Source organism: Stegostoma tigrinum, chromosome 20 (assembly GCF_030684315.1).
Source record: "Stegostoma tigrinum isolate sSteTig4 chromosome 20, sSteTig4.hap1, whole genome shotgun sequence".
Lineage (NCBI taxonomy): Eukaryota > Metazoa > Chordata > Chondrichthyes > Orectolobiformes > Stegostomatidae > Stegostoma > Stegostoma tigrinum.
The window spans coordinates 38,247,110-38,271,270 of NC_081373.1; the positions used below are offsets into that span (position 1 = coordinate 38,247,110).

Below are 24,161 nucleotides of genomic sequence, written 5' to 3' on the forward strand. Positions count from 1 at the left end.
GGTAGGAAGGAATGTTGTATTGAGAACATAGAGCTTCTGTTCAAAGTAATGTTTTGAGCATTAATCATTTATTTCCTATTATTTTATCAACATCTCCAGCCAAATGTCACTTTATATCCTTGTCAATTTTATAACATATTGTTCCAATCCAAATTGAACTAAAGCTAAAGTTAGAAAATTGCATTCATGCGAAGTATTCATGTCATGAAACACATAGCAAGGTAAGAATAGCCCTGGTGCCAGCTTAACCAGAGGATATTAGCTAGAGTGTTGATCTCCAAAATGACACCACCGGCTTTAAAGCAGGTTTGCATGCTGATTAACTTGCCTGCTCTGCTTACGTCTGGTGTCCTATCACTGAATGCACCCAATCAATGTGGCACCTGCCATAATTTGACCCAAAGATATAAGGGTGTGATAGGGGCACTTTTTTGGAACTCTGAGCACATTCAGTATCCATAAACCAGGTGCTGCTCTCAAGTGGCAAGTAACATTTGCACCACACAAATGCCAGGCAATGGTCATCTCCAATCAGAGACAATCTAACCACTGCCTCTTGACATTCAATGGCGTTACATTTCTGAATATTTCACCATCAACATCTTTTGTGTTACCATTGACCAGAGACTCAACTGGACTCACCAAATAAACACAATGGTTAAAAGTGCAGGCCAGAGTCTAAGAATACCACAGCAAGTAACTCATCTCCCGACTCCCCAAAGCCTGTCTACCATCTACCAGGCACAAATCAGGAGTGTGATGGAATACTCCCCACTTGCCTGGCATGGTGCAACTCCCACAATGTTCAAGGGGCTTGACACCATCCAGGACAAAGCAGCCGTCTTGATTGGCACCTCATCCACAAACATGTACACCCTGCACCACTGTTGATCAGTAGCAGCAGTGTGTGCTATATACAAGATGCTTCATTGAAGATTCTTAGACGGCACTTTCCAAACTTTTGACCACTTCCATCTAGAAGGACAGGGACAGCAGAAAAATGGGAACTTTACCACCTGAAAGTTGCCTTCCATGCCACTCACCAGCCTGACTTGGAAGCACGTCAGCATTCCTTAACTGTTGCTGGGTAGAACTCCTGGAATTTCTTCCCTACTGGCACTTTAAGTCAACCTACAGCATGTAAGTAAACATGGCCTCACACCTAAAATGCATTGTTTGATTTGGGATAGAATCTTTGGTATACTGAGAGAACTATTAAACCTTTAGTTATCTCAAGGCAGTGACTTGAAAGAAATTTGGGAATTTGAACACTAATCCTCTCTAACTGATTAAAGATTCAACAGCCATCTTAGGCTTGTTCAACATCACATCAGTTCCTTGACCCTTTGATCTTTTGCCTATAAATTCTGTGTCCAATGCCACCTCTCTCACTGATGCCTGAAGAAGGAGTGAGATTCTGAAAGCCTGTATCTTTAAATAAACCTGTTGGACAATAACCTGGCATCTTGTGATTTTTGACTTTGTCCACCTGAGTCCGACATCAGCACCTCTACATTTACAGCATGTGAACTGCAGTGATTCAAGATGGCAGCTCATCACCATCTTCTCAATGGCACCTAGGGATGGGCAATAGCTGCTGGTGAGCCAGCAATGCCCATGCTCCACGAGTGAATAAAACTATATAATTTATCGATCAGATGAACAGTCACATAGATCAGTGACCTCCACTATATTTTTCTACTAAAATCATGCATGTATAAAGATACATTTTCAAGCATTTTTTTTTCTATCACTTCATTCTTTCTTGAAGGCATATTGAACTTTTCTTTTAATGCCTCTTCTGATTTTTTTTGCCTGAACATTGACTCTTTCTTGTATGGCTGTTTAATTGTCTTCACCACAGGGAATCAGAAACATTAGCCTTTAATTTTGATTGAATCTTGCATCTAAGACAATTTTTTTTTCCATTTCAATAATCCATTCTGTGCTGATAGCTTCATAAACATAAAAATGGTTATTTCCTGTGATTGAACAATGGTTAACAATAGTTACAATAAAACGTACAAAGGATACAGCACAAGCCATAGACAATTTTGATGTCGCACAAGTTTCGATCACAATATGTTCCAAAGCGCCAAAGTTACATCTAATGTTTCAAAGCATAAAGAACAGATTAAAATGTTTTATCCTTGAAAATATACACAACTACGTTTCTTCAGATGCGAATGCAAGATTTAATGTCAGGTGTGTAACACTGGACACGCTCAAGGAACAGTCAATCTTGTATATGAGTTGATCCCGGACTTCTGCCCAAATCTTTCACTTTTCATATATCCTGAGCTAGTTTTGGGGGGCGGTGTTGGTGGAAACAGCCTGGCGACTCATTCCTCAGCAAGCCTGAGATGGCAATTTTTTGCTGAGCTCAAAACCACAACCAGCAACTACTGAAACTTTTATCACAGTTTGACAGTTCCCAAGATGCAGCATAGATTTCAACCCCTCAAAAATATTACTGGTGTAAAAGTCAACCCTTCACTTTTTGCTCAAAAATATGGTCTGAAAAGCTTGACATTTTTGATGAGTATATATGATATTTGTATTTTGCTCCTGAGTTCATCTGTGTCACAAACTGTTTCTTTCACTTTGATTTCTGAGTATTTTTTATCCATAATCTAGTTTGAAGTTTTCTTGTGGCTGGTATGATTGTTTTTCTGTTACTTCGTAATGAGTTTTATTTGTGCTGGAACAACAGCTACTACTTATATTGCCTTTTATTTTATGAAATACTCCACTGTTCTGCGTAGGAGCATTACAATGCAAAGTATGACAAAAAGCCACACTTGGAGACAACAGGTCTGATGATCAAAAGCTTTGTCTCTGCGACAGATTTTAAGGAGTAGTGTAAAGTAAGAGAGTGACTGGAACTGGATACTTGTCTCGATTTCACAGCCTTAGTAGCTGAAGACATGTTCATCAATGATGGATCAATTAAAATTGGAGTGTGAGGGAGGCCAGAACGAATGGAATGCAGATATCTCAGAAGGTTGTAGGAGTAAAAATTATGGAGATAGGAAGGGGTGGGACCACTGATGGATTTGAAAATGAGGATGTGAATTTTATAATAAGTCTTGCTGATCCTGAAGCCAGTGTAGGTCTGTGAGCACAGGAGTGATAGACAAACAGTTTTGCTGCAGGTTAGGATGCAGACAGCAGGGTTTCTAATGACTTCAAGTTTATGGAAGACAAAATATAGCAGGTTGGCCAGACACAGATTAGAATACTTAAGTGTAGAGGCTACAAAATCATGGATAAGTGTTCAGCAGCAAATGGGCTGAGAAAAAAGGTGCAGTTGAGTGAAGGGTGTTTTTATTCATTCACATGGTGTGGGCATCACTGGCTATGTCAGCATTGTTGTCCATCCCTAACTGCCCAAGTAAGAGTTATGAACATTGAAATTGCCAGTTTCAGTGATGGTGCAAATGTGACACCTCAGTGTCAAATGTGACAATAAAGTTGCAAATGAACTGGCTTATTCTTAGAGATAATGGGAACTGCAGATGCTGGAGATTCCAAGATAATAAAATGTGAGGCTGGATGAACACAGCAGGCCAAGCAGCATCTCAGGAGCACAAAAGCTGACGTTTCGGGCCTAGACCCTTCATCAGAGAGGGGGATGGGGGGAGGGAACTGGAATAAATAGGGAGAGAGGGGGAGGCGGACCGAAGATGGAGAGTAAAGAAGATAGGTGGAGAGGGTGTAAGTGGGGAGGTAGGGAGGGGATAGGTCAGTCCAGGGAAGACGGACAGGTCAAGAAGGTGGGATGAGGTTAGTATGTCCATCATGGGCCTCCTGCACTGCCACAATGATGCCACCCGAAGGTTGCAGGAACAGCAACTCATATTCCGCCTGGGAACCCTGCAGCCATATGGTATCAATGTGGACTTCACCAGTTTCAAAATCTCCCCTTCCCCTACTGCATCCCTAAACCAGCCCAGTTCATCCCCTCCCCCCACTGCACCACACAACCAGCCCAGCTCTTCCCCCCCACCCACTGCATCCCAAAACCAGTCCAACCTGTCTCTGCCTCCCTAACCGTTTCTTCCTCTCACCCATCCCTTCCTCCCACCCCAAGCCGCACCCCCAGCTACCTACTAACCTCATCCCACCTCCTTGACCTGTCCGTCTTCCCTGGACTGACCTATCCCCTCCCTATCTCCCCACTTACACCCTCTCCACCTATCTTCTTTACTCTCCATCTTCGGTCCGCCTCCCCCTCTCTCCCTATTTATTCCAGTTCCCTCCCCCCATCCCCCTCTCTGATGAAGGGTCTAGGCCCGAAACGTCAGCTTTTGTGCTCCTGAGATGCTGCTTGGCCTGCTGTGTTCATCCAGCCTCACATTTTATTATCTTGGCTTATTCTTAGAGTGTTTTCCAGGAGAACAACAACAGAAGCAGGAGTTGATGAATAGAGTTTGGAGTAGGGATTGAAAATAATAAGCTTCAGCTTTGTCATGATTTAATTCAAGGAAATTTCTGCTCATCCAATACTGAATATCTAATAAACAGTCTGATTACTCAGTAGCAGTGGACAAGGTGGTGATGAGCTAGACCTGACTGTTGTCAGGATTCATGTGAAAACTAATGCTGTGCCTTCAGATATCATCACTAAGGCCAGTACATAGATGAGAAATAGAGAGTACTAAGGATAGATCATTATGGAACAACAGAAGTAGCAGTGTGGGAGCAGGAATAAAAGCCAATGTAAGTGATGCTGTCAGTATGATTAAGTAGAAAAGAATGGAAACAGTCCCACCCAGATGGTGTTGTGTGTTCCAAGAGATATTTGAATTGGTCAATAGGTCTTTTTGGATTACTTTTATGGAGATACACGCTATCACAAGCTCAAATATTCTGGCTTTACCGCTGTGAAATCACAAAAGCATGTTTCTGCATTTCTTTATTAAGTGATCTGTGGCCTCCACTGATTGTTGTCTGAGCGAAATGAACCCCACTCTTTCTGGTATTTGAGATTCAATCATTATCGATCTCTGAGTGTTGACCCCAGTTTGTTTAGATTTTTAAGGTCATTATCCATATTCTTCTATGTATCTCTAACACACTAATCACAGACCAAGCCCTTGTAAATCAATAACATGGTGTCTTTATTTGATATTAAAACTACATAGTGGTAATGCTAACTGGATAATGGTAATACCTGATCTGTATTACTGATACGATGATCCGCCTATATACATGGGATTATATGTCCCCATACTGTCTTATGGTGGATAGTAATTGACAGAATTTTAAGTATTGCCCTTAAAGGTACATGCTATTCATATTGTCATGAATGAGGTCAGCCAGGTGGATATCATTGAAAAAGAGTTCCTTGATTAGAACTGCCAACCTGGGCCAATCAGGGAGTCCTGGCTGATATAAATGGAGTGTCACGGGTTCTGTTCACTCTAGGAGCTGGCTCTGAACTAGCTGCGTCAGCATCACGTAAGATGCTCATGTAAATAAAGGGTGACTGAATGACGAGATACTGGTCGTCATGGAGTTATTTCAATATCACAACGTGATATACTACTGAGAGGAGAAACTGCAGTTTAATGGAATTTAGACAGGGTACAGAGAGATTTCGATCACGTGCAGGCAGATAGGATTAGTTTAGAATGGCATCATGGTTGGTACAGAAATGGTGAGCTAAACGGTCAGTTCCTGTGCTGTTCTATTCGATATTCTATGTTCTAATCCTGGAAGGAAGTGATTGTGATCTATTTTCTCGGAGGAAGTGACTGTGATTTGATACTGCGATGATGTACCATGTGAAATTGGGGAGTCGTGACGAAGATTTAGTGCCAGATGATGCGAGTGGGTTTTATTTATGGGAAGAAGTAAATGTGATCTGATTAGTTGGAGGAAAGTTCTGAGATATTTTCTTGGAGGAAATAGCTGTGATATTATGGTTGAAAAAGAATCATTAAGAAGCTCATTTCCTGCCAGAATTGTTTGCTGTTCTCTCCTGTTATATTTTGTTATGCTTCTGAACAGACTTGATTAGTTATTAATTGCACAGTTTAATTTTCCATATTTACCTTTCCTCGACCTCTTCAGAAGGTGTTGTCTTCTCATTACAACAGAATTCAATTGCATTATTCTGTTAATATGCCTTTGCCAGAAAGGCTATTTTTTCTGCACACATTTTGATCATGAGTGTTGTCTGGCTATTTCATGATGAAGGGACTTGAGAGCTAATCTCACTCTGTTCACCTGACCATTGCATAAAGACAGTGCTAGGAAACAACATTGAAGAATGATTAAAGTTGCAAACTTGGGCATTCTTTTCTTTCAAGTGATTTAATCTAACCCTCCGTCACTGATGTTAACTTTAGCAAAATTCCTTCTCCAACCAAGTCCATCAAAACTCAACAATAGCAATTCAGTCTCGCTTTACTAATACAAACACAAGAAATACCAATGTAGCAATTCACGATCAGCCCGTTTGTCCTAGGCAATAAGTGATCTGACAGTAGTTCTTGAAAGGATTCTTGAAAGCTGCTAAAGACACAAATTAAGAATCCTAATTTTTCTGGGGTTAAGAGAGGAAAGGGCCTGTATCTGCCTGAAACCAGAGTAAAACCCTTCAGCCTGCCACTCTGTGCACATCTGCATTTCTGGAAATATATCTCTCACCCCAATTATGACAGGCGCTGACTCAGTGTTTAGAACCACCTGGTTTGTCATCCACTAGAAGCAGTAAACTGCACCATGTTTTGCTTGTTGAGCATCTGGGTTCAGTTAGTTTTCAATACTGCATGATACTGACAGCATGGGTTAAATTCCTGCATCTGCTCCTCAGAGATTATATGAAGGACTCTTCCTGTCAACCCCTCCTCTTGCCTGAGGTGTGTTGATGCTAAGGTTAAGCCATCAATAATGGTCTTTCTTTCTCTGTGTAATCATACAGCAGTCCTATGGTCAGGTAGGACTCTGGTGATTTTACTCTTATGTTTATATTCCCACCATAGGTCCAGTTACAACATTTAGAAGACATTTGGAAAGGTACAAGAATATGAACGCTTTAGAGGGGTATGGGCTGAAGAGAGACAAGTGGGGCTAATACAAGATATAATGGAGAATCCAAGATAACAAAGTGTGGAGCTGGATGAACACAGCAGGCCAAGCAGCATCTTGTTTAGGGGCCTAGACCCTTCGTCGGCTTTTTTGGTCCTAAGATGCTGCTTGGCCTGCTGTGTTCAGCTTCACACTTTGTTATCTGGGGCTAATACAACTTGGGAATCTTGGTTTGCTTGGATGAGTTGAACCAAAGGGCCTGTTTCAGTGTTATACAACTCTATAACATGAACCAAAAAAAATGATTGGCTTCTCTTAACTTGAGTATGTCTTGACTTTGCCAACCTTTAGCCCGTTTCTTCAAAATCCAGAGTGGATAATATTGCAGATACAACAGTGACTATCAAAAGGGCACTGGATAAAGACGAAAAAATGCTACAGAACTTTAGGATAGAAGCTGCACAGTCGATCTAATTGGATAGCCATTCAAAGAAATGACACAGCCTGGCTGGCGCCAAAAGGCCTAATACAGTACTGGGGCATTCCAAAATACAGCGAGTTCACACACACGCTCATGCCCTCATCCTAGTGCCCTGTTCCACCCATAGCTACTCTCCTTCCTAAAATGCTCTCCCTCACTTCTCGCAGCGTAGTTATTACAATCTCTTAAAAATCTGTCAGATTTTTCTCACAGGGAAACAAAAGCGAACACTCAGGGAGATGCTGAGAGGCGCCGGTGGGTTGGAGAGATGCTGAGAGGTGCCGGTGGGTTTGGGGAGATGCTGAGAGGTGCCGGTGGGTTGGAGAGATGCTGAGAGGTGCTGGTGGGTTTGGGGAGATGCTGAGAGGCGCCGGTGGGTTGGGGAGATGCTGAGAGGTGCCGGTGGGTTGGAGAGATGCTGAGAGGTGCTGGTGGGTTTGGGGAGATGCGGAGAGGTGCCGGTGGGTTTGGGGAGATGCTGAGAGGCGCCGGTGGGTTGGAGAGATGCAGAATGCCTTTCCAGTGGCAGATCACTGGAAATTCGTATCCACCTATTCCACAGGGAGGCAGGTCACTTCTGGCAGGTTCCTGGCATCAGCCATAACTTGCTCTGAAAGCCCGTGCTTCCCGAGGCACTTGTGCTCAGGCAGGTCGCACTGTTGCACTGCAGGAAATGCCCCTTTGACAGTCTGACCTATTTGAATCGTGCTTCAATTTAACTGGCCACAAGTTCGGATAAACTCACAGCCACATTGTCATTTTGTGAAACAATAACTTTTTGTTTTGGTTTTGTTGAGAAAAGAACACTTTATTGTGTGTGTGTTGAGTTTGACGTTTACATAAACTCAGTAGTCCAGCTGGAAAGCCGCACTGTGTTTGTCTGAAACAAAATCTGTCGCAGCGCGATCATTTCGGCGGATGAACAAAGTGACAGCGAATGACATTTCTAAGCGCACGTTATGAAATGAAGCCCCACGCATATACCGACTGACTGTGGTCCAGCTGCAGAATGTACAGCACGCAGCCTGGATGCACAGTGGGGACGGATCAAACTTGGCTCCCATAGCTTCATTGTGGATTCACAAGCTTGTGCAACAACACACATAAAGGGTTTAGATTTCCCGCTTCACAATAAGCTTCCCCTTCCGAGGGAACTCTTTAATGTAATTAATACAGCACAGAAAGATGAGCCCCAAGTAGAAAGCATTGCTTTTGAGCAAGTGCCTATGTGCAAACAAACAGCGGACCTCCTGCACATCTTTTACTGAGATGTTTCATTATTCCACGCAATATTGTGTTCAAAGTTCTTCTGTCAGCCCCCCACAGCCTTCGCAAAGTTAGACACTTCCCTCCAGACCCCATATCTTCTGCACCCTCCAATGAAGGCATTGCCCTTTTAAGAGGCAGGGCTCTTTTCAAATCTGGTAACTGACGTCAGGACAGTTTATGTTAAAAAAAAATTCATGCCTTACGAGTCAATTTCACGCAATGTTTCCTGGGCGACAGATTGCCCGGAAAAAAAAGCCGAGGCAAAGATCAGAGAGAGAGAGAGGAGAGAGATAGAGTGTGTGAAATGTTTGCAAACACGGTGATCGGCCTGTGTTAGAAGGGAGGAAGGAGAAAGTTTTCTGCTTGTTTTCTGAAGAGGTGCGAGTGGTGTTGGGGAAAGAGAGAGAGAGAGGCTGATAATGAAGCGAGCCCAGAAGCAGGGGCAGCCTCCCAAAGCCTGAGGAGCGAAGACACAGAGACACACAGAGAGAGAGAGAGAGAGAGAGGTTGAAGCGCTGTGTGTGAATGAATGAAGGAGCTCCGATCGCAGCGGCAGCCACGGGATAAGGATCAGTGCGGGGAGCAGCAGCAAGCAGGCAGTTTGCGAGCCTCTCTCTCTCACACACATACACACACAGCCCTCTTCTCCTCTGCTCCAGAAACAAAAGGTGTGCTGAGAAATCTGCAGATTATGGCGGTGAAGACGCCTGCACAGGGCACGGGAGTGTTGCTGACAACAGCGAATGTCGGATCCCTGTTTGAAGATGTAAGTCTGCCTCTTGTTTATCTCTGATGCCTCGCTTTTTACGCGCAGTGGGTTATAGGTCGGGCGTGTGTGTGCTTTCTTCAGTGGCTGGATGATTCGCTCTCCGCTCTGCCACGGCTGGAAGTCACTGGCTATGTTCAGTGCACTCTATCTAAACAGGCCCTGGGATTATTCTGGGGTTGTTTGTGTCGGATGGACAGGGGAGGGAGGGGATGGAGGGGGTGGTGGTTCGTTAAAGCTGCTGGAGTTGGCGGGGTGGGGTAGGGGTTTCGCTCTGTCCTGTGTCAGCTCTCTTCCTCTGCTGCCCTATGCCCAAGTCCTCCACCCGCGCCCCCCCCTCCTCCTCTCTCCCTTGTGGGGAGGTGTGGGGGTTGTCAAGTCCTGACCGAGACTTCAGCCCCAGCTGCACTGGCTTTGGACGCCGTACTGAGTTCACTTCAGAGACTCAAGGATATCCCCGTGGCCAGTGATCTCCACGGGGTTTTCGGGTGGGGGGTGGTGGTGGAGGGTGGGTTGTGGTCAACTCAGGATGGAGAGGGTTAACCTCATCTCTCCAGCAGAGTCCCATCAAGCCCCTTTCTCAAAGCAGCCTCCTGGCTGGGATAATCGCCCTGAGCTGCCTTCAGACTCTAGTTATGTATCTGAGAGACACAGAGAAGTGGACAAAAATGCAGAACCATGGGGGAAGGCGGCCTTAGACCAATTGAACAGCTCTCTTCAATCCATTTACCCCAAGAGGGAGCAGCCCCCTGCATTTTCACACACACACACAGGCTCGACTTTTCTTCTTTCCTGATTTTGGATGGTTACTGTAGGGAGACTTGATCGAGTCACTGAATTTTCCTTTGAAATTTTGCAAGTGACACCGGAATCTATTATTATTTCGGGTTAGGGGGTGGGGATGGACTGTCATTAACATGTCTGTATCCTTGTGGACTTGGTTTGCCTGAGCAAAATATACAATATTTGATCCCAAGGAGGCTTGTCTGGAATAAAAGTGAATTGTGAGAAGTTCCCAGCACCTGATAAGATCAATTATTTGTCAAAGTGCAGAGTGCCGGATTGTAGAAATCTAACATAAAAGCAGTTCTAAAGTGTTGGTAATGCCGAGCAGGTCGGGCAGTAGAAAGGTACCTGAAGCTAAAAATCTTCTGATCAATGGACTTTTAACTTTCCGGCGAAAGGTCACCACAGAAGCTGCTTGACTTGAGAAGTGTGTTCAGGATTTTCATTTTGTTTTAATGTAAAGTCCTTTGATCGGGAGTTCGAACACCACTGCAGGGAAAGTGATCGTGGCTGAGAACTGGGCCCGGGGACTCTGTGCGCTTTGACAGCAAATACTTTAGGGGAGCTCACGCATCCACTTGTTCTGATGATCGGCATTGAGAGCTGAGAAAGAGGGACCAAAACGACCGTATATTGGCACAAAGGAGCACAGGCGTAACTTTGAGGCTGTTGTGTTTACTTCTGACGACCACATAGCTGGTCTGTTTGCAGCCGAAGCATCATCAGACCTGACATTCCAGAACAGCAGGGAGTGTCAGAGTACACTGAGGTCCTATCGGTCTGCTCAGGTGGATGTTGAAATCCTGACACATTCCTTGGTGAAGAACATGTAGTTCTGATAATCTATATTCTTGTGTTAACCAACGAACCTAAAAATAGTCGATAGGTCATTGTTACCCTCGGGATCTTGCTGTATAAGAATTACTTCTTCCTAGCACTACTGTAAGTATTGTGTGTGAGCACTTTGACATCGTTCAGGGACATGTTAAAATACTGTACAACGGCAAACTTTCCTTTTTGCAGAATGATCCAGAGTTCTGTGCTTTAAAGCAAAATTAACGAGAGGGGAGAAAAGTTTTCCTTTACTTAATATTCATTCACTTCAAACATTTTTTTAAACGTATTTCCAATCAGTATTCAGTATTGCTAACCTGTTCTTAACCATGTGTCACATTAACTGGACACATTTTAACTCTCAATTTATTAGATGAATTAGATGTGAGAATATTGGGAAAAGAGATTTACACATTAACACTTGTTAAAATGAATTAAGATTTAAAGAAAAAGGCTTTAGGAACTGTTGAACTTCTCAGATACTTTAATAAACTGCCAGAAGTTCTGAATATGCTAGGACTTAATTCATTAGGCTTCCGTTTACTAAATGTGATATTTAGAGGGAGGCTTCCAACACAGCTTACAGATCTTAAACAAAAACAGAAATTGCTGGAAAAGCTCAACAGGTCTGGGAGCAATTTCTGTTCTTGTTTCTGAATTACAGTGCCACATACACATATCTTTTCAAAAATCACTATTTTATCATATAAAATTTGATATTGTTGTGAATTAGTGAACTCCAGCCAGGGAATAGATGTACATGAAAAGAAATTAAATTTTAGCCTCTGTTCGACTTGACAATCTGAAATGATTCAACAGTTCAAAATCTTAATCTATGGAGTTTTCCTTCATATTAAAGTAACTCGGATATAAATAATCAATATTAACTGTCTGGATTTTGTGATAAAGAATGAATATTCTGATGCTTTGCTTTATTAAATTTTTACAGCTCTGAATGAGACTGATCCCAGAACAATAATTCTTAAGCAGATTATCCACAGCATTTGTGATAAATGGTATATGAATTCGTTTCCTTATCTAATTGCAAGGTTGTCATTGGTGCTCTCTGAGTGTAAATGCCAGTAAGAGTAAGTAAATCTGCACATTACACATGAATAAGAATAAATCATGCTTGCCAAAAAGTATACAAATTTAGCAACATTTTCAGTAAATAAGTGGATCATTGAAACATCTTAAAAAACAACACAGTGGCTGGGTAAAGAGAGAAAATGTATTCTGTGTTAAGTTCGACTAATTGAAGGAAACAACATTTCACTTAATGTATAAAATAATCTTTGAAAGCATCCTCAGGAAAATTTTGAGCAATAATTTTCCTTGCATCATTTTTGTGTGAACCTGGCGAGCTTGAAATGACATCTCAAGATATCAACTAAGTATAGTCTTCAACGGATACATTGGAAAATGAGCTCCTCAATTCACCATAATATGACAATATCATTTCATGCCACTCTAATCAAGTTGTGGGGAGGCAATAGCCGAGTGGGATTATCACTGGACTGTTAATCTAGAGACCCAGATAAAGCTCTGGGGACCCAGGATTGAATCCCACCACGGCAGATGGTGGAATTTGAATTCAATAAAAATATCTGGAATTAAGGATCTAATGATGACCATGAAACCATTGTTGATTTTTGGGAAAAACCTGTCTGGTTCACTAAAGTCCTTTGGGGAAGGAAACGGCTGCCCTTACCTGGTTAGGCCTACAAGTGACTCCAGACCCACAGTAATGTGGTTGACTCTAAACTGTCCTCTGGGCAATAAATACTGCCTGGTCAGCAATGACCTCACCCCATGAATGAATAAAGGAAAACAAATCACACAGCTTCAGCTTATTGTTGGTTATTTCAAAATTTATTTGAAATTTTCTTTTATGATCCAGTCATATTTGAGTTGATAATGCTGGCAATAGGAATATATAACTAGGATTAACTAATTCATCGTCATGATTGATGTTTATGTTGGGTTAGTTAGTCAAAAAGCTTGTTTGACCATGACATAACAGGAAGTCAATTTCATGATTTTTAGTAGCAAGGCCTTCCCTTTTTTGTCTGTTTCTAAACACATAGCCATTGCCATATCAGAGCATTCCTGGCAGAAACCACATTCATTAACCTGTGTTCACTGGTAACATGCTGGTGTCTTAATCAACAGCTTTTGGGCAAATCCCATTCCAGAGATCTCAGTACATGATCTAGTTTGACACTTCAATGTAGCACTGTGTGAGTCGATGGCTTTGATGGTGTCTACCCTTTCAGATGACAGAAAAGTTTGCATGCACTATTGTCAAAGAAGTGTGAGGGAACTCTCCGCAGTGTTCTGAATATAATTTAGCCCTTAATCAATGATACCAAAATGGTTTATCAGGTCATCATTTCCATTTCTGTATGTGAAATCTTCCAGCCTGTAACTTTGCTGTTATTCTTGCAATAGCCCAGCGGTGATGGTACTTTTCAAAATATTTAGTTAGGTTTAAAATATTTTCAGATATCCTGTGTTCACATCTAGTGTCATCTAAAAGAATATTCTACCAGCCTGCCTTTCGTTGTTTGCATCTATTATTTTCAATACAATTTTGTGAAAGCACCGCTGAGAATTCAGTTCATTTTGTACAGACAAACCAGGTTTGAATCTTGGGCTGGACTTGTTTTTTCTGCCCGCGTTCAAAGTAGAGATTTGGCGCTGAGCACAAACAAGAACAGATATTGGACATTTTCCTGAATAATTATACAACACTCAAATGCTTTTTTAAAAAGTAACAAAACTGCTGAATGTTCAAATTGTGCCTAGAAAATCCATTGATTACTATGTATGCATTGCATCGCACAGAACAGCACTTGATGCTTTATTAAAGCAATTCATTTCCTAAGACAGATCACTCTTACTGCAATGTTGTGTAATATGCAATAATCCCTTGTGTGAAATATGTTGCTTCTCCTTTTTATTTTGTAAAGACAGTAAAATGTTAAAAACTTCTTTTCAAAAAGGGCCTGCATTCTGTAGAAATTATGACCAAAGACCACTGGCAATTAGTTGATGTAGATTCAGATATATTTGTAATTGTTTTTCACACTTATACCTCAGTATGGATGCAACCAGTGAAATTTGAATCAATATTGAAACATTGCATGTAATCTGGACAGTTGCAACAACATGATTATCCAATAGTGCTAAGGGTCATATAAACCTACTGTAATTATTGCATACATTCTCGTAAGAGTTGTAATCTATAATGTAATACATAGAATCATCAAGCATGGAAACAGACTCATTTGTCCAAATAGTCCATGCCAACTGTGTTCCCAAACCAAACCGTTCCCACCTGTGTGAATTTGGTCCGCATCCCTCCAAACCTTTCCGATTCATGTACTTATTCAAATGTCTTTTAAATGTTGTGACTGCACCGACACCCACTACTTCCTCTCGCGGTTCATTCCTCACACTCATCACACTCTGTGTTTTAAAAAAAGTGGCTCCTCATGTCTTTTTAAAATCTTTCTCCTCTCACCTTAAAAATATGCCCACTAGTTTTGGACTCCCTACCCTTAGGGAAAAGACTTTTGCTATTCACCTTATATATGCCCCTCATGATTTTATAAACCTCTATAAGGTCACCCCTCAACCTCTTACACTCCAGTGAAAAAAAAGTTCACTGGAGTCTATTCAACCTATTTTTATATCTCAAACCCTCCACTCCAGCAACATCCTTGTAAATCATTTCTGAACTCTCTCCAGTTTAATAATATCCTTCCTATAACTGCGTGATCAGAACTGCACGCAACACTCCAGAAGAGGCTTCCAGCATCCTGTGCATTTAATTCAAGATTTCAGGCTCCCACTCCAGGCCTTTGAAAACATAAAAACAGAAAATAGTAGAAAATCTCAGCAGGTCTGCCATCACCTGAGGAGAACAAGAGGGTTAATGATCTTTCATCAGAACTGCTAAGAGTTGAAATGTAACAGTTTGTAAGTAAGTGCAAAGGGGAAAAAAGAATGAAGGGGAAGGTCTGTAGTAATGTAGAAAGCAGGAGAAGGTAAGTGACAAGAAGGTTGAGGGCACCGGCCAAACGCAGTGCCAATGGGACATATAAGGAAACAAAAGATGTGTCTAGAAATGGAAATGGCAGAATTGTGAATAGTAGCATCCAAAACAAGAAGGGAGTCAAAAAAGGAGAAGCCGAAATCAGCACACAAAAAAGTCAACTTTTTTTCACCTTGCTTAAAAATCTATTACTCCTGTAACTTCCCAACTTCTGATGCAAGGCCAGTGACCTAAAATGTAACTTTGTTTCTCCGTCCACAGGTGCTGCCAGACCAGAGCATTTACAGCCCTTTTTTTGTCTTATTTCAGATTTTAAGTATCTGCATTGTGTTGCTTTTGGCAAATAAAGCAGGGGAGTTCACTTGGTGCCCCGGTGAAGGTTTATAAATAATACCACTAAAGCAGGTTATCCTAATAAATATCCTATTGTTCTTTGTGAGGGAGTTTCTGTGGGGCACAGAAGGCTTCCGTGATTAGCCCATGTTGCAAAAGTCACTAAGCTTTAATTATACATTAGTTGTGAAATGCTGTGAGGCCGTGAAAGGTCATGAAAGGCCATGTACATGCAAGTAAATTAAAGCAGCAATTGGCACAGTATATAGGCACTTTAGCAGTTAGATTTATGGTCATGGGTGATGGAATTTCACTGCTCAGTGTTCCCATTTTCAACACCACTGCCATAGGCAGATGCAGTGGACAGGCCAAGCGATTGCCATAATGGGTGAAGGAAATAAGAAGAAAAGTTGTCCTTCATAACAGTTAGCCAGCCAATGGTTTGTAATAGGAAAGGCCTGTTTCAGGTAAGGTCAAAGATAATGCACATCTCAAAGGAACTGGCTCCATTACACCAATTTTGTGAATCTTGATATAATTTCTCATGAATTAAAATAATCCATTTAAAAGTTGATAACGAGCTTGCTTAAAAATGTGCAATGATGCGACAGAATAGAAAGTAGTGTTTGAAAACCCAAGGTAAGAGCAGACGATACATTAAAGATTGGGCTAAAAAAATGGAGTACAGGCGGAAGATGCTGGAAAATATATGCCATATCTACCAGTGTTTGCAACAAGAAAAGACTGGTCAGAAATCTGACATCAGAACTCCCCTAAAATGAACTATATTTCAACCATTTGATATATTCACCAATATATAATTGTTAAAACATAAAAATAGTATAGTAGATTACAAATTAGAATGTAACGTCTCTGAAAGAATCCAATGATAGTTGTACCATATGCTGCTGTAGGAGTTCATGCTGGGTCTTTGGAAGCAAATTGAAGGGTTGTAGTGCTGACATGAATGGATGTTAACGATATCTTCCCACAATGATAATTGTACACAGCGATCCTCAGAGTCCTATTCACATCTCTGTTTACAAAGCTGAAAAGTGACAATTAATGCCATGTGACAACAGCAACATCTCACAGTGATTTGATAATGGTTCCTTGGAGACATGTTCTATATGAGACTTTTTGCACCAAATGCTTTAGAAAAGTATGTCACTTTCGACTGTAACTACAGCAATGTCAGTTTGTATTAGCCATTTAGTAGCAACCTGGCCCTTGTGTCAAGAGTTTGAGGGTCCGGGAACTTGAGCACAAACCAAAATGACATAGCACGCTAGATTGGTACAGTGTCAAGGGAGTGCTGCACCACTGGAAGTACTGTTAAACCAAGCCCAATCTGCCTTCACAGGTTGACTTAGAGATTCTATGGCACTGTGCTACCAGTGAACACAGGTTAATGAATGTGGTTTCTGCCAGGAATGCTCTGATATGACAATGGCTATGTGTTTAGGAACAGACAAGAAAGGGAAGGCATTGCTACTAAAAACCATGAAATTGACTTCCTGTTATGTCATGGTCAAACAAGCTTTTTGACTAACGAAACCAACAATCATCATGACGATGAATTAGTTAATCCTAGTCATATTGTCCTATTGCCAATGTTATGGACTCAAATATGACTGGATCATAAAAGAAAATTTCAAATAAGTTTTGAAATAATCAACAATGAGCTGAAGCTGTGTGATTTTTTTTCCTTTATTCATTCATGGGATGAGGTCATTGCTGACCAGGCAGTATTTATTGCCCAGAGGACAGTTTAGAGTCAACCACATTACTGTGGGTCTGGAGTCACATGTAGACCTGACCAGGTAAGGGCGGCAGTTTCCTTCCCCGAAGGACATTAGTGAACCAGACAAGTTTTTCCCAAAAATCAACAATGGTTTCATGGTCATCATTAGATCCTTAATTCCAGATATTTTTGTTGAATTCAAATTCCACCATCTGCCGTGGTGGGATTCAAGCTGGGTCCCCAGAGCTTTATCTGGGTCTCTGGATTAACAGTCCAGTGATAATACTTTCCTGTGGATGCTTTCAAAGATTATTTTATAAAGTTGATGGTTGTTGTCTTTTCCCAATTTGGGGAATTTCAAGACTTGTCACATTTTTAAGGTGAGAGGATCGAGATTTTAAAAAAGGCATAAGACGCAAAGTTTTTACAGTGAGGGTGGTTCACATGTGGAATGGACCTCCTGATGAACTGGTGGGTGCAGGTACAATTACAACATTTAAAAGACATGTGGATATGTGTATAGGAAAGGTTTGGAGGGACATGGACCAGGAGCAGGCAGCTGGGATTAGTTTACTTTAGGGTTATGTTTGGCATTGACTGGTTGAACCGAAGGGTCTGTTTCTGTGATGTGCGACTCGATTACTGTCTGAGTACTTCTCCCTTGACACTCTAAAGCGTGCCCACCATCTACAAGGGACAAGTCAGGAGCCTGATGGAACACTCCCCAGTTACCTGGATGAGTGCAGCTCCAACAACACTCAAGAAGCATGACAATTTTCAGGACAAAGCAGCCTGCTTGATTGGCACCAAATTCTTGAACATTGTCCATCCACTGCCAATGCACAGTAGCAGTAGTGTGTACCATCCACTAGATGCACTACAGTAATTCAGCAAGGCTTTTTAGAAAGCACCTTGCACACCCACAGTTGCAACCCCTAAAACGACAAGTGTTGCAGATGTATCAGAATACCCTATCTGCATATTTTCCTCCAAGACAGTCACCACCCTGACTTGCCGCTTATTCACTGTCACTGGTCTAAATGCTGAAATAACCCCCCTCATGGCATTGTGGGTGCTCTGACACCAAATGGATTTCAGCAATTCAAGAAGGCAGATCATCACCACCTGTTTAAAGGCAACTAGGGACAGTGAGTGAATGTTGATTGGCCCAGCCAGCCAAACCCAATGCCATTAATGGACTTGAAAAATACTAAAGTTGTGTTGCATGTGGAATCCAATACATATGGCTGACAAAGGGTACCAAGCAGTAATTTTCTTTTTATCAGCCCTTTTTAGGAGTTTGGATGCTGTGTGCTTACTTGGTGCCTCTTTAATTTGAAGAAATAAAATTTCTGACTTGGTTAAGGAATAACATTTAGCCAAGGAACCTAGGAGCCAAGATTATCTCCTTATGTGTTGGGTAAATTTGACAACAAAATTGGCGAGGTGAGACAGTAGTGTCGTATGTGTTACAGAAGGGTTGACAATATTAAAGAATGTAAGTGATAGTGTTACTGATTTTTGGAATGTATGAAATTTAGTAAGACATTATGTAAAAGTTGTGAAAGTGCTTACCTTACGCATAGAGCATGATGCAATACCATCCTACATGAAAGTAAACCAAGGAGGCAGGAAATACAAAATTGGGTTAGTCTAAATTGAGTTCAGCATGACCACAGAAAATTAATTTTCCTAAATTATCTTCTTTTACCTTTTGCGCACAAAAATTGAAACAGTGAAGTTAGCAAACCGAGTAACCTAGTGAATGTGCATGTCAATATTCATTTTGTTCTGCATGTGGAAAGTGACTGCTGTTGTATTAAATCATTGATACAGAAGCACTGGTCACTATCTGTAGGGTTAGAGTTTTAACAATGTCTTGTTACTTTGAATTCTTTTTAAATTGAACTGAGTGGTTTACACTGTTACATACGCACAAATAGGACAGTGGCTTCCAGCAGGTGCACGTATAATTAAATGCAAAAATTCAGAAATTGTTGCTGATTTGGATGTGAACGTAGGAGATACGGTTAGTAAGTTTGCAGATGATACCAAAATTGGTGGTGTAGCGGACAATGAAGAAGTTTACCTCAGGGCACAATGGGACCTTGATCAGGTGAGCCAATGGGCCAAGGAGTGGTAGATGGAGTTTCAATTCGATAAATGTGAGGTGCTGCACTTTAGTAAGACAAATCAAGGCAGGACTTCTACAGTAAATGGTAGGGCCCTGGGGTGTGTTGCCAAATAAAGGACCAAGGGGTGCAGGTGCATAGTTCCTTGAAAGTGAAGTTGCATGTAGGCAGGGTGGTGAAGAAGGCATTTGGCAAGCTTACTTTTGTTGGCCAGTGCATTGAGTATAGAAGTTGGGAGGCCATATTGTGGCTGTACAGGCCATTGGTTAGGCCACTTTTAGAACACTGTGTTTATTTCTCGTCTCTGTGCTATAGGAAAGATGTTATTAAACTTGAAAGGGTTCAAAAAAGATATACAAGGATGTTACCAGGATTAGAGGGTTTACGCTAAAGGGAGAGATTGAATAGGCTGGGGCTATTTTCTCTGGAGTGTGGGAGGCTGAGGGGTAACCTTATGGAGATGTATGAAATCATGAGGGGCCTGGATATGGTAAATAGACAAGGTTTTTTTTTCCTAGGGTGGGCCAGTCCAAAACTAGAGGGCATAGGTTTAAGATGAGAGGGAAAGATTTAAGAGGGACCTGGTGGGGCAACCTTTTCTTAGAGAATGGTGTAAGTCTGAAACGAACTGTCAGTGGAAGTGGTGAAAGCTTGTACAATTACAACATTTAAAACACATCTCGTGGGTATATGAATAGGAAGCGTTTAAAGGGATTTGGGCCAAATGTTGACAAACGGCCTAAGTCAGTTTAGGATATCTGGCCACCATTGACGAGTTGGACTGAAGGGTCTCTTTCCTGTTGTACGACTCTACAACTCTAACACATTGTCTGGCCCCCATCGAAACATAGTGAACGGTGTAGGATTTCTGCTCTGAGTTGCTAAATACCAACTGAAATCATTAGGGTTTGGCTATTCCAACCCAAGAACCTATTAATTAGAGTCTTAATTACTGCCAGACAATCAACCGGGTGCTGAAAAATAATTTACAAGTGTGGAATTTCATTTTTTCAACTTTTATATGTTGTTGGGAGATTTTTTCTAAAAAATGCACATTTTCTTTATGTAGTCCTTTTATATCTTCTGTTTCTGCAACTCTTTGACATTATTATAAATGATACTTTCTGGTTCACACTCTGTGGGGCTCATGAAACATTTTCAGACAAATGTGTTCTGGAGGTGCCCAGTTGCTTATCTCATTCACACCAGGCTCGGGTGCTCTGCAAATATGTTGATATCCCAATGACAGCTACGTGCTTTGCACAGCAATGTCCATTCCATTGCTACAAACAAATTATCAGCTTGTCTTGTCAAACATGGTCATACTCGGTAAAGATTTGTTCTACATATTTGCCTGAAAATGACAGTTGTCAATATTAATGGGTAGACAGTTAGCACATTGGTATTCCATAGTGGTACCGCAGCCTGTAGGCATGGGCCTCAAAGGGTTAAAGCCCCTGTTAAAATAGTAGGCAATAGAAAATCCACTGACATCACTTAACAGTCATTTCAAGGCACCTGGATGATTACCAATCTCTGTCCATGGATTATAAATAGATAGACTTCAGGTTATAGTCTTACAGTCATAGAGTCATACAGCACAGAAACAGACCCTTCAGATCAACAAGTCCATTTTGAACATAATCACAAACTAAACTAGTTCCACCTGCCCGCTCCTAGCCCATATCCCACCAAACCTTTCCTATTCATATATCCATCCAAATATCTTTAAAATGTTGTGATTGTACTCGGGCTTGGACCATTCTCTGTGTGAAAAAGATGCCTCTTAAATCTCTCTCCTCTCGCCTTAAAAATATGCCCCCAGTCTTGAAATTTCCCATCTTAAGGAAAAGATAACTACCATCAACTCTATCTATAACTCTCATTATTTTATAAACTTCAATCAGGTCACCTCTTAACTTCCTATGTGCCGTGGAAAAAAATCCCAGCCTATCCAGCCTTCCTTTATAACTCAAACCTTCCACACCTGGCAACATCCTGGTAAACATCCCTCTCTGATGAAGGGTCTAGGCCAGAAACGTCAGCTTTTGTGCTCCTGAGATGCTGCTTGGCCTGCTGTGTTCATCCAGCCTCACATTTTATTATCAACATCCTGGTAAATCTCTTCTGAACCCTCTCCAGCTTCATAGTAACCTCCCTATGAAAGGGTGACCAGAACTGGACACAGTATTTCAGAAGAGGCCTCATAAATGTCCTATACAAACTCAACAACTCCTATAGTCAAAGGACTTAGCAATGAAGGCAAACGTATCAAACACCTTTTTTACCATCCTGCCTACATGTGATGCAAACTTAGAGAATTATATTCCTGCCCTATCATTAATTGTATAAACTCTACCCTTGTTTGTTGTACCAAAATGCAATATCCTGCATTTATCCAGATTGAACTCCCTCTGCCATTTCTTAGCCCATTGGTACATTTGATTAAGACCCCTTTGTAATCTTAGAAAACCTTCTTCATTGTCTACCATGCCACCAATTTTGGTGTCATCCACAGACTTACTTACCATGCCTTCTGTATTCTCATTATATAAAAGACAGACAAAAGAGGATCCAGAACAGATCCCTGTAGAACACTGCTGGTCACAGGTCTCCAGTCCAAAAAGCAACCCCCCCATCATTACTCTCTGCCTCCTGCTAAACCAATTATGTATCCAATTGACAAGCTCAACCTGAATCCCCTGTGACCTAACTTTACCAATTAGTCTACCATGCGGAACTTTGTCCAAATAAACAACTGCTCTGTCATCATCAAACTTTTTGGTAACTTCCTCAAAAATCTCAATCAAGTTTGTGAGACGTAATTTTTCTTGCACAAAACCACGTTGACTATCCCTAATCAATTTCTGCCTGTCTAAATGTCCATAAATCCTAAATTTTATAATCAATGCCAACAACTTACCCGCAACTGAAGTCAGATTCACATGTCTATAGCTCCCCGATTTCTCCTTACAACCTTTCTCAAACGAAGGTACAATATTCACCCTCCAGTCATCAGGCACTTCACCCGTAGTCATAGATGATGCAAATATTTCTGCAAGGAGTCTCATAATTTCCTTGCTTATTTCCCACAACCCTCTGGCATACATTAGATCAGGTTCCAGAGATTTTATCCACCTTTGTATTCTCTAAGACGTCCTGAACATCCTATTCTGTAACGTGAATGGCTTTTAAAACATTAAAATTTATGGATAGGGTGAATAGTCAAGATAGTAGTAGTAGTTGCAACAGTAGTAGACTTGCCAACTTTAAGGGCATTTAAATGGTCATTGGATAAACGTATGGATGATAGTGGAATAGTGTAGGTTAGATGGGCTTCAGATTGGTTTCACAGGTCGGCGCTACATCGAGGGTCAAAGGGCCTGTTCTGTGCTATAATGTTTTAGGTTCTGTGTTCTAAAGTTTATTTCTCCTTATTCTCTAGGCTCTATTTCTTTCCAAAAAGAACAAAAAATGATGTGACATATTCATTTCGTCAACCCTCCCCATCTCCTGGGGTTCAACACAAAGATGACCGCCTTGATCTTTAAGAGGCCCAATTCTCTTTCTAATTTCCCTCTCGGCCTTCATGTATTTGTAGAATCTCTTTGGATTATCTTTAACCTTATCTGCCAAAGCTATTTCATATCCCCTCTTTGCCTTCCTGATTTCTTTCTTATGAATGCCCCTACACTCATTATATTGATTTAAGAGATTCAATTGAATCAAGTTGTCCATGTCGAAAAAAAATTCTCTTTTTATTCTTGATTAGAACCTCAATATCTTTCATCTTCTTTAATCTTACCAGCCTTCCTTTCACTGTAACAGGAACAAACTCTCAGCATCTCACTTTTGAATGCCTCCCACTTATCAGATGTCCTTTTACCTGTGAACAGTCTACTCCAATCAGCTTTTGAAAGTTCTTGTCACATACCGTTAAAATTTGCCTTAGGCCAATTAAAATCTTTAACTTTTATGGAAGGCTTATTCTTTTCCATAACCAATTTGAAACTAATAGAATTATGATCGCTAGACCAAAGTTAAGTGTTATTGCATCTTAGGAGCATTTTTTTTTGGCATGACTGGGCATTTCCTCCCAGCAGAAATGACATATTTGTGTGAAAAAAAATATAATAATGATCTTTGACAGCAGCTGAATATTTCCAGGCCCCACCTCCCATTTCCTCCAATAAAGTGCATTGGGGTCAATACACGAGTATTTAAGCATGTCTCTGAAATTTGATTTTTTTTTATTATTAATAAAAAATGACATGTAGTTTGTGTTTACAGTTCATATTTTGGCAGAAAGCATTGAACCAACAGAGATACGGCAATCAGACGATGATTTCAAACCATGTAGAATGCATGTTTATGTTGTCCTACAACTTAAAGCTGATGTGCTATTTATTTAGTGAGCTCTTGTTGCAGTCTCTCATAGATTTCCTTCCCAACTTACTCTCAGTTAATTTTAATCAGTATCTTGCAACATGACTGCCAGGGCTCCATGTATAAATGTAGATAATCTAAGCAGTCTGTGGGTGTACATTGCTGTCCCTGAGGTTTGACTTCATTTCAACCAGTTGCCCAGCAGTAACATGTTTAGCCCTCATTAAAATATGTATGTACACACAATACATGTATAATACTGGAATATAATGTACATGCCTGCCATAAAAAGCAGTTTTTTATATACGCTGATTTCACAGTTAGAAGATGAT

The 24,161-nt window shown here is 41.1% G+C and overlaps 1 protein-coding gene across 2 annotated transcripts in view; it reads left to right on the forward strand.

Annotated features, from left to right (window-relative positions):
• The first annotated feature begins 8,989 nt into the window (after positions 1–8,989).
• LOC125461849 (inositol polyphosphate-5-phosphatase A) overlaps positions 8,990–24,161 on the forward strand; it is a 499,445-nt gene continuing 484,273 nt past the window's right edge. For both annotated transcript variants that reach the window (XM_048551135.2, XM_048551134.2), the window contains exon 1: positions 8,990–9,554. In XM_048551135.2, coding sequence (XP_048407092.2) covers positions 9,318–9,554 — 237 coding nt within the window. In that variant the 5' untranslated portion in view covers positions 8,990–9,317. The remainder of the gene's footprint in view (positions 9,555–24,161) is intronic.